We start from the raw sequence: 14,173 nt of genomic DNA on the forward strand, positions 1-14,173 counted from the left end.
GAACATTGCTGCAGGGACTTGCTTCTATTCAGCCACAAGAGCATTAGTGAGGTTAGGCACTGATGTTAGGCGATTAGGCCTGGCTCACAGTCGGTGTTCCAATTCATCCTAAAGGTGTTCAATGGGGTTGAGGTCAGAGCTCTTGCATGCCAGTCAAGTTATTTCACAACAATCTCGACCAACCATTTCTGTATGGACTTCACTTTGTGCATGGGGGCATTGTCATGCTGAAATAGGAAAGGGCCTTCCCCAAACTGTTGCCACAAAGTTGGAAGCACAGAACCGTCTAGAATGTTATTGTATGCTGTACTGTAGCATTAAGATTTCCCTTCACTGGAACTAAGGTGCCTAGCCCGAACCATGAAAAACTGCCCCAGACCATTATTTATCCTCCACCAAACTTTACAGTTGGCACTACGCATTGGGGCAGGTAGCGTTCTCCTGGCATCCTCCAACTCCAGATTAGTCTGTCGGACTGCCAGATGGTGAAGCATGATTCATCACTCCAGAGAACGCCTTTCCACTGCTCCAGAGTCCAATGGTGGCGAGCTTTACACCACTCCAGCCGATGATTGGCATTGCACATGGTGAATTTAGGCTTGTGTGTGGCTGCTCGGCCATGGAAACCCATTTCATGACACTCCCGACGAACAGTTCTTGTGCTGACGTTGCTTCCAGAGGCAGTTTGGAACTCGGTAGTAAGTGTTACAACAGAGGACATGCGATATTTACGCACTACACGCTTCAGCCCTCATCGGTCCCTTTCTGTGAGCTTGTGTGGCCTACCACTTTGCAGCTGAGCCATTGTTTCTCCTAGACGTTTCCACTTCACAATAACAGCACTTACATTTAACCCGGGGCAGCTCTAGCAGGGCAGAAATGTGATGAACTGACTTGTCGGAAAGGTGGCATACTATGATGGTGCCATGTTGAACGTCACTGAGCTCTTCAGTAAGGCCATTCTATTGCTAATGTTTGTCTATGGAGATTGCATGACTGTGCTCGATTTTATACACCTGTCAGCGACGGGTGTGGCTGAAATAGCCGAATCCACTAATTTGAAAGTGTGTCCACATACTTTTGTATATATAGTGTATATTATGAAGTCAACTGAAAATGAAGCCCATTGAAAGAGAAAGTAAAGCATAATTGTTTGCTTAATACGATCATTAATCTATCAAGAGGCTAGAACCAAAGCCAGTTATTGTTTAAATAGAATTGAGCTACAAATTGTGATACTTTATCTATTAGAAAGAGAGGTAGAGAGTGACAATGAATAAAAAATAAATATAAAAAAGATCATATCTATATACATTTAAGTGGTGTAAAGTATTCCATCCACTCCTGTAAAAGAGGAGTAAATACTAAACGTATAACCATCTTATTCAACACTTGAGTCCCTTTATCATAGCACTCAATCATGAAAATATGTCCTTAAAGAAAAAGAATAACGCTCAGGTCCATCCAAGAAAGAACATGTAATACCTTTTGCTTTCTAAATAGTTTTCAAGTACATCGAGACAATGAGAAACAAGTAATGTATTTGGGCAGTGTATGAGAACACCCCTGATATGTAGAATGTGTTAGAAAGCCATGTTTACATCCATAGTAAAAACTGTGGGACAGACAGACGGACGGACGGACGGACGGGCGGGCGGGCGGACAGAAAGACAGACAGTCATACAATCAACGCTGGGCTCGCATTTAGCCTTGAGTCAAAGCTTTGTAACATGCAAGGGAGGGGGCCACATCCAACCACCCATGAGACAAATGAACAGGCTATGGCACTTATGACAAGCTGTATAGTTCACAGTCCAATCGGCAACCATGGTGTACCAACATTCATACAGCAGAAAGGGTTAAAACATTCACTTGGCCATAGAAATGCACAACGACTTATAATACCTGAAGATTTCAATAAGCAGAAAGACACACTCCTTTTTGTCCATGAAACAGTCTTAGAGTCAGGACATCTATATCTGTACATTCACTTGTATGATTGTATTTCCTTAACCTTTTTCTAACAAAAGCTTTTTGGGAAAACATGGTATACAGTGAGAGAGCAGAGCACTCACAATCATCTCCAGGAAAATCCACATAGACTACCTCTTATTTGGCTGCAGCAGGGAAAATACAATTAAAACACTGAGCTAACTCTCAATCTCAACTATCACATCAATAAAAGTACACATTTCTTGCTGTTTGTGCGATAAATAAAGACAACCTGATATAGTTCCAAAAGCAGCATTCCAATGAAACCTTTTGATTGGATGAATCCCTGAATCGATCAATCATAGCTCTCCCTGGGGGGAAAGGGGGCATGGCTCTGCTCCTCTTCCTCGTCCCTCAGTGATGATGCTGTTCCCTGAACGCCAGGGGAGGACTGCTGTGCTTTGATTGGACAGTTGGCCACCATGTGACTGATGCTCTGGCAAAAATGGCACTTCTTGGGCTGAGGAGGTAGCTGGCATTCTTTGGCATGGTGGTCAGGTCCTCCACAGTTGTAGCATCTAGAACACAGTGGGAGAGGAGAACACACAAATACAATGATTTCAGACAGTTAACACATTCTTCCACCAGAGGGCAGTGTTCTTCCACATATAGTTTCAGATTCCTGAATTTCCTCAGATCTCATCTATACTGAACAACAACAAAAAATGCAACATGCAACAATTTCAAATATTTTACTGAGTTACAGTTCATAGAAGGAAATCAGTCAATTGAAATAAATTCATTAGGCCCTAATCTATGGATTTCACATGACTGGGCAGGGGCGCAGCCATGGGTGGGCCTGGGAGGGCATAGGCCCACCCACTGGAGAACCAGGTCCACCCACTGGAGAGCCAGGCCCAGCCAATCAGAATGATTTTTTTTCACCACAAAAGGGCTTTACTACAGACAGAAATACTCCTCAGCACCCCCCTCCCCCTCATCAGACAATCCCGCAGTTGAAGAAACTGGATGTCCTGGGCTTGGGTGGTTACCTGTGGTCTGCGTTTGTGCCGGGTTGGATGTACTACCAAATTCTCTAAAACAACGTTGGAGGCGGCTTATGGTAGAGAAATTACCATTAAATTATCTGGCAACAGCTCTGTTGGACATTCCTGCAGTCAGCATGCCAATTGCACCCTCCCTCAAAACTTGAGACATCTGTGGCATTATGTTGTGACAAAACAGCGGCCTTTTATTTTCCCAAGCACAAGGTGCACATGTGTAATGGCCATGTTGTTTAATCAGCTTCTTGATATGCCACACCTGTCCGGTGGATAGATTAGGTTGGCAAAGGAGAAAGGACCACTAACATGGATATAAACACATTTGTGAAAGAAAATTGAGAGACATTCTTTTTGTATCTTTGGAACATTTCTGGGATCTTTAATTTCAGCTCATGAAAAAATAGGACCAACACTTTATATGTTGCGTTTATATTTTTGTTCAGTATATTATAAGATTAAGTCAATCTTGAGAAAGAATCTGCGTTAATAGAATGACGGCTTCTTATGTATGCATAGTTTATTTACTGCAGGATTGTATGTGTGTGTGCGTGTGTAGGTGCATGCTTGTGTGTGATCATTTTAGGAGGTGTATAGTGCATTAAAACCAATGCCTTAGTACATACATGTCACCCAATCTTAAATCAGTAGATGTTGAGACTATAATGACAATGGGAATTTTGTGATTGCATTAACTCCAATGCAGATGAAGCCCTGGAGCATCAGAACCTTCCCAAGCTTACTACCACTTCCCTCCTTCCTCTGTCCTCTGCCCTTTTCCTCTGAGTACCAACCCCCGACCATACACACATACACAAACACACAGACCCTCTCCTAGGGAGCCGTTGGTTATTGATCAGTGTGGGCACCAGGGTGGGAGAGGAGAGCAGAGGGGGCTCTTTGTTTCAATACTGCACCCTGAGCTCTAACCCCTGACCCCTCTTTCTCTCTGGCTTTGCCTTCCCCCCACCTCATTTACACAACACACCCACTGTTGCCATGGAAGCCATGACCTATGACCTCTCTCAGGGCACTTACATCTGGTATCAATTAAATGGATAGGATCCTTTTCCCTTTTCTGCATCCCCTATTCCCTCTTTACTTCTGCATCCCACTGTTATGATTGTGAGTCAGCGAGAGAGACAGAGACAGTGTTAGATACACTCACATCTATGTGGTGTTTGATGTCATAAGAATCAATAGGCACATAGGCGCCGATTCAGACCTAGGAAATGTAGGCCTTTTTAACGCACGCCTTCCCTACACACTTCTCAGTAGTTGGTATTCAGACTTAGCGTATGTAGGTAAGACTTGAACGTAGACTATGGAGAATGCATTCAAAATATAGAAAGATAGCCATGAAAACATATGCATATTTGTCTCGGTCTCAGAACCCATGGGTAGACTTAAAAACACTCTGATTTTTCACAAGATTTCTGTTTAGGGAATAATCATGAATCCAACTTCATGGAAAAATAGAGCCTTTACGCACTAACCCCAAGAAGTTGGTTTTATCATTCGGAAAGTTGCCACATTCAGATCATTAATGGTAACATTGGAAGTAGTATAGCCTACAATATAACTATAATATGGAGAATAGTATAAAATAGTATGATATAATAAATATACCCGCACTGCTTAAGTTCAATGTAAGAATATGCATAGAGAGAAAAGTACATAAAAAGGGAATAAAGTTATATTTATAAGCATGTAACTCTGTACTGAATTTCCCCCAAAGAGGATAAATAAGTCTGTTTGATGTCAGCATTGAAAACGGTAAACTTGCCAACTTTCATGATGATGATACCAGATATTTTCAGTGACTTCAACACCCTCAGACTATTTGTAAACAACCTTGCCAGATAAGCTTGTTGTTAATATTGCAGCGATCTTCATATTTAATACTATAAGCAGTGTTACAGTGTTCTGAATCATGGAATTATTTGGAGTGAGTGGGGATATCTGGAGATACATGGTTAGCCTATGCGCCATTCAAAGATGTTAATTGAACATTCTCACCTGTCCCCCTTGGAGCGTCGTTTCTGTTGCCCCTTAGGTCTCTTCTCACTGCCCACACACTGTGCTCCCCCTGGCCCCGTCACCGTGACAGACTCTAGGCCTTTAGACGACTTCTTGAAGGTAAACTCCACCGCCTCGCCCTCCTTCAGGCTACGGAAGCCCTCCATGTGCAGCTTGCTCTGTGTAGGTTGAGAGGTGGAATAGGTGGTTAGAGATCTGGGTTAGGAAACTGTTCTAAGGCTAGAAGCCCTCCATGTGCAGCTTGCTCTGTGTAGGTTGAGAGGTGGAATAGGTGGTTAGAGATCTGGGTTAGGAAACTGTTCTAAGGCTAGAAGCCCTCCATGTGCAGCTTGCTCTGTGTAGGTTGAGAGGTGGAATAGGTGGTTAGAGATCTGGGTTAGGAAACTGTTCTAAGGCTAGAAGCCCTCCATGTGCAGCTTGCTCTGTGTAGGTTGAGAGGTGGAATAGGTGGTTAGAGATCTGGGTTAGGAAACTGTTCTAAGGCTAGAAGCCCTCCATGTGCAGCTTGCTCTGTGTAGGTTGAGAGGTGGAATAGGTGGTTAGAGATCTGGGTTAGGAAACTGTCCCAAAGCCAGAAGACCTCTATGTCCAGTTTGCTTTGTATAGGGGAGAGGGAGCATGAGTGCGGTCAGAGGAATGGTTTAGAAAGGCATGACAACTGTTCTAGGTGAGGGTAGAGCGAGAGCTTACTCTGTGAGGGAATGGGGAATGAGGGGTCAGGGTTGGAGAAAGGTTCTTAGGTCAGGAAACTGTTGAGAAGATATGAAAACGGTTCTAAGCCTATGAAGGACTGTGGAGAGCAGTTCTGTCCTTCCTGTGCCTACAAGGTGTGAATCTATTCCCCAGCCCAATTCCCAGCCTGGTCAAGAAGCAGACACAAAAAGACTTGAAATAATTGTTTGTGCATATAGCTGGTCCGCTTCACATGTTGTCTTCTGAGGTGATTACAGCTAAGAGCTGTTCCTTAATTGGGTTGTACATGCATACATCAACGTTCTGCATAGGTTTCAATACATCAATGGAAACATCCAGGCCCTCTCTCTCTCAGGGGCTAACCCCTCAGCCAATCCAGATTCCAGTCCCATTGACAGCCCTGTTAAAACATCAATGACTACTTACTACACCCCTCCCCCTTCAGAATGTGTGTGTGTGTGTGGACAGCGTTACCCCTCCCCCAAGGTAGTCACAGCATTCCAAGCTCCAACCCACTCCCCTTTCTCTCCACCACCACACACACACCAGCCAATAGACTCTCCAAAAGAACTCCATCTGGTCAAGTCCCAGACTGACCACTGCTAAGTAAGTGCCATTGTCACCCTTGATCCAGGGGCTCTGGAAAAGGAAGCTTGAATTCCATGGCAACTTAGTTCTATCTTCTTCATGTGCTTTGCCAAGCTGCCTGAACAGCGGTAGGTATGACACCAATTTGATACCATGAGCGTTCCAAATGTATGTCTAAAGAGCTCAATGTGAAGAATCATGCCTTGTTCAAGACCTTCCAGAGACACAGAAAGTGCCACTCATCATTATACTATGCTCATAGAATTGTTTTGTTCAAGCCAATCTTAAAATGTTGTGGAGCAGCATTTGATGATGATGGTGAGAGGGCTGTGATGTGGAGGGTCAGTTTATGGCCCTTGCATGCCACCCGTCTTGACTCAGACACCCATCTCTCTTCTGGGGGATTTGAAGAGATCATGGTGGGAAAGGAATCCAGGTCATGATGGCCTGACAACCTTCCGCATTCCTTCCTCCAGTACCAACCCCCGTCAGGAGCTGAACGGCCCCGGAACTATCCCCTGACCTCTCCTCCTTCAATAACCCCCCCCCCCCCCCCACCTACCTCTCCCTCTCTCGACTGCTTTCTGTGAATTAACACAGCTCTCAAGCTCTCCCTTTCTCTCTCCGTTTCTCCCAATCTCATTCTCTCTCACACACAAATACACTCCTATCCACACACTCACACACTCATAATAACCCAACACACACACACACTCTTAATCGCCCCCCCCCCCCCACACACACACACAACCTCTCCACCACACACTCTTCATTCACAGATTAGCCAGATCATTCACAGATTAGTACAAGATCACAGCCAGCAGGATTTCCTCTCTGTTACATTGACAACAGCAGTCATTGTCCAGCAGCCCCTAACAGCCCCTATAAGGGCAGAGGTGGATTAGGGGCAGGGTAATGTGGGAGTTTGAGAACTTTTTTATAGGTGAATCACAAATGTTCTTCCTTTCGAATAAGCATTTGTTACCCTGTAACATGTAGCAGAGAAATTTGAGGTGAGGACTTTGGTCCCCCCCGTTTTACAGAGGGCGGAGGACTGGGGGTGAATGGCTGGGGAGGGTGGATAGGTTGGGGCTATGGGCAGAGGGGCTGGGTGGGTGGGAGTCAGGGTATGGCTAGTCTGGGGTGGGTGGGCTGCCACATGAGAGGCCAAGTCCCTTGTTTGAAGGCCTTTATAACAGAAAGCAGGGTTGGATGGGGATTGAGAGGAACGAGCCTTGTTATCTGTGTTTAGACTAACTCCTGTCTCTCTGTCTACTCCTTCTAAATCCAATTGTTAATATTAGCACTTTCGGGACCAAATCCCCATGTAAATCAATCTCCCCCGTTTAGCATGTTTTAAATGTTATGGCCTAACGCTACCTTGAAGTGCCTCAGACCTCAGGAAGGACGGAGGAGAAGGGAAGAGTCTCGGCTGCTATGGTACTCAGCCCTGTTGATAATCTCCAGGTTAATTGGATGAAACAACCCTGGATTCATTAGGTTGTCCGTTAGGATGCTTCGCATTCCATTTGAAACAACACCTAGATTTCCCCTCCTGTTTCACTAATTCCAACATTTTAGAAAACACTTATTCCCCCAGGATTGATTGTCATTCATTATCAGCCTGTGTAACATTTTGGCAAACCCCCAAAAATTGTCAATATATTTTATTTTATATTGAACCCGTTCTTTGTTATTTCAAAACCAGTATTCTCATTCTCAGAGCTTTCATTTTCTGGTAGGTTTATTAAAATACCAAATACAAACAATCTATTATTATGAAAAAGTCCGATTTTGTCTGTAAGTGTTTCATTCATTAGCTAGTTTTAGGGCAATATGATCATGAATTTCCCTGAAGGCTACCATAACCTTGCAACACGTAATCAGAAACCTAATCAGATTCAACAACTGATTGATTAAACCAAGCACTTTTGTTCTTGGCTGGCTTATATCTTCCTTTAGAGAAGTTATTTCACATTGTGTCACTTCTTGACAACAACATTAAGCTTCTTATTTCACAACTGATTTCAGTTGCCATCATGCAGGCTATAAAGATGATGGGCCTCCGATTCCAGTTATGAAATATCATCTGAACATAGGATCAACAAAATCTTGTTTTTAGTTTTTTAAGCTACTTCACTTTATTTATCATGCTGGTTTTGATTTGGTAATATTAGCTACATAATAAGTTATAACTGAGTAATAAACTAATGTAGGGCTAATAAGAGTTTTTTAGTCTGTAAGAATAACATTATTAACCACATGCACTGCTGAAAAATAGGCCTACCTATTTTAGTAAAGGCACAAACTACAATCAGCTGACTATTTCAAGATAATGTTGTCAAATGTTTAAAAGAAATGAAAAGTCCTATTGCCTCTTGCCCAACATATAAGCTATGAAAACATGTAAACTATGAATTTGTTTTGAATGAGTGCAGGAAAGTGATTTTTCAAGCACTATAAACAATGATGGATAGGCCTATATATTTGCATGATCGATCAATCTCTAATCATAAATTAAAATACTGAAAATTCTAAATCACGGAGGGAAACGAATAACTACCTACCTTAACGAAAACATCACAAAAGTGGGATATTTACATTGTTGATAAGTTTAAGACATGCACTTGCACAAAAACGCGACAAGGGGGCATTCGGACCTGGTTCGAGCTCGAGCCAGGCCTTGATGAACATCAACACCACATTCTTTGAGTCCCAGACCCACAATGGAGCTCACCTGATGAACGAATACATCGACAGTCTCCTCGAGCGGTGTCCCATCTCTGTTGGTCATGGACAGGAACCCGAAACCCATCCGGACGTTGAACCATTTACACACGCCGCTGCCACGAGACGAACCCAGATCCTCCTCCGAGCCAGTGGCTTCCTCCTCTTCGTTCTTTGCACAGCCCCCTTTCGAGAGAAAAATGATGTCACTCAGTCAGTTTAGAAAATATAGATGTTTGAAATATGGCATATGTTGTCAACAATCCTGGCAGGAAAACGAGTTGGGCAGGCTCTTACGCTGATGTTTTTCAGAATCGGTTCTTTGGTTCGACTTGAAGAAGGCATTAAATGGGTTGCGAAATGGGATAGAGCTAGAGAGCAGCGCAGCATGCTAGGAACACATGGGTGTAAACACTGCTGATATTCGAAACAATGTCGATATATTATCCATACGACATACACTTTTTTATTTTGAAATGCTGGAATATTACACGGTCTCTTTTTCAAGTTGTTTCGAAATGGAAACCTATACGCTAATAGTGATAATAATAATATACCTAATAATTCTAATTATTATTATACATAACAAGACGGTAATAATTATGCATTATTATTAATAATAATATGCGTAATAATTATAGGTTAATCGAAATAATCTCATCAAAATGTAGTAATTGAATAAATATAAACTTTTTAAACTGATCAATCATTATAATAATACAGATTCTAACTTGTTGATTTACACAGTACAGGCCTAAATAATTCCCAAGCACGTAAAGGGATTGACTCTGATAATGTAGCATAAATAAAAGTTTCATCCCATGAGTAGCCACGAGAAACGAGAACACAATATCTTTGAATATTTGAAGAAAAAAAATATAGAAAATATTCATTTTGAATATTCAGTTACCAATGAAAAGTATATAGCCAAAGGCATCACCTATAGTCATAATTTATCCCAAAACTTCAACGCAAGCACTGAAAACCATTCTTCCGTGAAAAGAGATAGTAGGTTCCAAATCGAAGAACAAATAATTACAACAACATTCTCAGGCAAAAGTGTTTCGGAGAATGTTCCTAATTTGAACACTGATGACAGATCTACCTGTACACTGCTGTTCGCAATAAGAGCCCATTCCTTTCCCGGGTATATTTTAATCCAGGTTTACCGTGTCCTCCTCTCCCAAATCCCCCTGCCCTGCCCTGTCCACCTCCAACCCTTCTCCACTCTACACAACAACACTTTCCCGCATACGGTTTAACAAAGACGCAGAAGAGGAACGGGTCAGCAGTGGAGACAAACAAAGAGGGTTGGAGATACTTTCGCCCTGACAACCAGTGGTGTAAGACTGCTGGGAAGCATTTCTCAAAAGAATCCCCAAATCTGAAAGACAATGCAATGAAACCCAACCCACCCTCTTTTTGTCTCTTCTCATAAAGAGATCTTTCCATCGAATCCCCCCCAAAGATCTTCAAAGAACCTTTGGAACCATTAGAACAATTGCCTGTACCTTCTGCCATGGTTTGGGGGGTTCCTGGGTCTCCTACAACTCCAGAAGAATCAGGCAATAAACGCTGATTGTATCGTCAACAAGCACGTTTTTCAGTAATCCCTCTGAAAAATATTGTATTTTCTGTCTCCTGGTCTCTTGTACAATACGGAGAGCGAGCCCCCTCTGACTCTCCTATACCTCTAATATCAACCCCCACCTTTTCGGTCCAGCCCACCATGTGATGCTCAATTGCGATCTTCTGGCTGATAAATTAGACATTCCACCGTGATAGGGCCCAAATTCGCAGAGCGACCAATCAGCGGCAAGGACTACCTAGCTGTTAGCAGCGGGGCCTTGAGCGACCCCCACTCTTTTCCAGGACAGGAGAGAGCCACAACCCCCACACCGCCTGGAGCATTTGAATATGCGGGTAGTCAGTCACTCAGGTGCATGGTTTCACGGAAACCATTCAAATTAATCCTTGCTCTTCCACATTCCACACCATCATGTTTGAAGTTAAAACGAAGGACATCTAAATCCAGAAGCATAAATCAACCTATAGCTGTGTTCTGTTTAAGTTTGTTGCATTCACACATAAACACACTACAAAAATCACATTAAAATAAGTCTATAAACCCAACGGAATATAGGTCGATATGAGAAAAATACATTCAGCAAGGGGCAGGAAAAAAAACATGAAAATTTAAAGTAGCTGATCTTACAAAAATATCCAGGATATGCCTACATGCATTCACCTTCGTTATTTCGTTTGAAACAATTTGAGCTAAGATATTTTGCTACTGTCATACATGTTTAGGACTACTATCGAACACACGCGGTAAACAAATAAATAAATAAACGCCTATCTCTTGAGATATTCGTTCCACACAACCCTCCGGTGAATGATGCTCTTATCATTTACCATAACTTGTTTGCTATTGTGTCCTAGCTTGGGGCTGCACGGTCTGTGAAAGATCGTTTCATTGACTGATTTCCCTCAGAATCGCTGACGGATGCAGATAATGAATGTGAACGTAAACAGAGGGATTGTGTTGCCTTGTGTGAGAGGAGGGCCGATCTTTATAGGCTACACTTATAGGCTATATGTAAAACCTATCGGTCCCTGCACCGATTTGACACATATTGACACAGCTATTTATGGCCTCTGAAACCCAATGGTTCCGCGACGGTGAGTCACCTTTACCGGATCTGCGCTCTAACTCAGCCATCTAGCTTTTCAATGGGAACTGTCATGGCATTGACAATGCAGGGGTCATCCGGCTTTCCTTACAGCACTGACTATACAGCATTAACTCAATAGGCTACAAGACTTCATTTGATACAAGGGAACCTTGTCACCTGCACCCTCCTGCCTTACCCATCTTCTTTACATCTGGGCCAACGAGACCACGTGTGGCAGTCATTTTGGGATGGACATAGGATCCTCCATCTTACCAAACCATGAATCATCCTAGAGAATGACCCACCAAAGAGATATGTAGAGAGAGAGAGCGAGAAAGAAAGAGAGAGAGAGATATGGGGAGAGAGAAAGAGTGATAGAGAGAGGGAGAAGAAGAAAGAGGGAGAGTGGCAGATGGAGGGATCCAGGGACAGAGAGAAATAGAGAAAGAGAGAGAGGGGTTAGCTAATTAAAGCTAAATGACTGGTTTCATTCATATTCTCCTCTAATAATCCTCTGTCTCTCAGGCCTGCTGCTACACTGCAGGCTTCTCTGGGTCACCATGGAGACGAAGGGCCTTGGATCTGTCTGTCAGAGAACAAAGAGGGCTGGCCTTGAGGTGACCCGTGTCATACACTGGGGCTTAGTAATTACAATGCCTGGACACGTGCTCTCTGGTCACACACACTGCAACCCCCACCCAACTGCCACACACACACATGCACACACGCATGCTAGCAAACACACCACCAGATGTTATGTAATAGTGACTGAACGGGCTGGGGGGTCTAATGTGTTGACCATCATTCCTCTAACAGCAGGCAAGATATCTGTAAGATGATCTACAACCAGGCTGCAAGAGTATATTGTGTTTATCTTTTGACGAGGGTTCATTCATTTATTGTGTGTATGTTGTGTGGGGCATGAGGTGTACTGATCCATGTTTTCATATCAAGAACTGCTTTGCTTTGAGAAACACACGTTAGGGGCCTTGTGGTTGGACGAAGGAGAAAACAGCCCAGTGGCTCCATATGGTTTCAGCTGTCAGCTCCCCTCTCACCTTCCTCTCCCAGGGGACACAGCACTGATCAATAAGCTGATCCATCTATAGCTGATCCATATATCATACTATGATGCTCTGTCAGATAGTTTTTTTTGTGGGAGGGGAGACTAACATTTTGTTAGAAATGATTGTGGCTTTTACATCTACTTTTTTCAATTACTGTGGTCCATTTTTCAGATGCACGTGGTCATAACTGATAACACTTGTCTTATGTTCAGGACCTTTGACTGAGCATTCGTTGGAGTTAACACTTCTTCCACCCCTGAGTTATTCATGCAATATCAGCGTTTTTTGTGAAATACCATGAGAACATTTTCTTTAGTCACCAATGCATCAAATAATGATAGGCTCACCGTTTAGTTATTTTAACTCATGTAATCTAATGGCAAAAAAATGCATGATACAATTTTCAAAACGGATCATTTTGAAATGCTGAATAGAAGGTATTTAGCTATGTACCAGTGCGTACCATTTTATAGCATTTAAAAAAGACAAATTGTATCCAATGTAAAGTTTGGAGCATGTTGAGAAAAATGTCAGTCTTACCGTTTCAGTATTCTTACTGTAAACAGCACATACATAGAATAAATCATAAGATATAGGGGTATTATGGCATGTACTGTAAAGCAGAAGCATACAGTAAACAGGTATTGGGATAGCCTGTTATGCCAGTTCTGCCCCATGCAACATTGCACAAGATCAACTTTTCTGTGTCTTGTTACTGTAACTGCTACAGTATCACCTCTCTCTCTCTGCTTGACAAAATCATCAGCTTACAGTGAGTGTATCAATGAAACTCAGATAATGAGTGGAATATACTGTAATTTACAACCCAAGTATTTCAGCAGTGCATTGTACACTACTGCACCATCATTTCAAATGGAAGCACATAGGGCAATGTGTAAAGAGGTACTCTATTATATTGAAGCACACTGGCTGATGGAGTATGATAACGATGTAGTATTTACAGCCACATACATATATGATTTGGTTTTACCTTCCAACCTAAATTGATGTCAATTGATACATTTATGATGTAAAAATATAGCATTTTACAATGTTTGGAAGTTCTCCAAATGTATACATAAACCAGGCACTATACAATTTTGGTTCAGTAGTTCTCAGTTTTGAACAGTTTTTAACATAGCCGTTTTTAACCATGAATAAAATGTAGCTAAGAGTGTTTGATAGGTTAAAAGTGTTGAAGTCAGTAACATGGAATAAGACTATTGGGGCTGTTGAGAGATCTTAAGGTAAGACAGTCCATCTCCAAGCCATCTGCTGAGGGAGCCAATACATCAAACTACTGTGACACTGACTGTTGGTTTTGCTGATTATCTGCCAGTAGGGGTTGAGCAACAACGGTCCTAAAAACAGTTCATTGACAGTCGTGTGT

The 14,173-nt window shown here is 42.5% G+C and overlaps 1 protein-coding gene across 2 annotated transcripts; it reads right to left on the reverse strand.

Moving 5' to 3' along the window:
* Nucleotides 1–1,524: 1,524 nt before the first annotated feature.
* Nucleotides 1,525–10,781, reverse strand: LOC106570275 (protein lin-28 homolog A). 2 transcript variants are annotated; one of them, XM_045694786.1, is made up of 4 exons: nt 10,553–10,781; nt 9,052–9,227; nt 5,013–5,191; nt 1,525–2,510 (listed from the first exon to the last, which is right to left on the reverse strand). In XM_045694786.1, the coding sequence occupies exons 1-4, from the start codon at nt 10,560–10,562 to the stop codon at nt 2,288–2,290; spliced, it is 588 nt and encodes a 195-aa protein (XP_045550742.1). In that variant the 5' UTR covers nt 10,563–10,781; the 3' UTR covers nt 1,525–2,287. The 2 variants fall into 2 exon arrangements, with proteins under 2 accessions (XP_045550742.1, XP_045550741.1); XM_045694785.1 differs by lacking the exon at nt 10,553–10,781 and adding an exon at nt 10,147–10,380.
* Nucleotides 10,782–14,173: the final 3,392 nt, after the last annotated feature.

The sequence above is a fragment of the Salmo salar genome, chromosome ssa14, assembly GCF_905237065.1.
Source record: "Salmo salar chromosome ssa14, Ssal_v3.1, whole genome shotgun sequence".
NCBI classification, from domain to species: domain Eukaryota; kingdom Metazoa; phylum Chordata; class Actinopteri; order Salmoniformes; family Salmonidae; genus Salmo; species Salmo salar.

What these genes read in the sequence shown, in the direction of transcription:
- LOC106570275 (XM_045694785.1), bottom strand. Translation starts at nt 10,177, where the DNA reads ATGGGCTCTTATTGCGAACAGCAGTGTACAG. An exon ending in TTGCGAACAGCAGTGTACAG is followed by an intron (nt 9,228 to 10,146) that starts GTAGATCTGTCA and finishes TTCTCTCGAAAG; the next exon opens with GGGGCTGTGCAAAGAACGAA. An exon ending in CGACGCTCCAAGGGGGACAG is followed by an intron (nt 2,511 to 5,012) that starts GTGAGAATGTTC and finishes ACTGTGTTCTAG; the next exon opens with ATGCTACAACTGTGGAGGAC.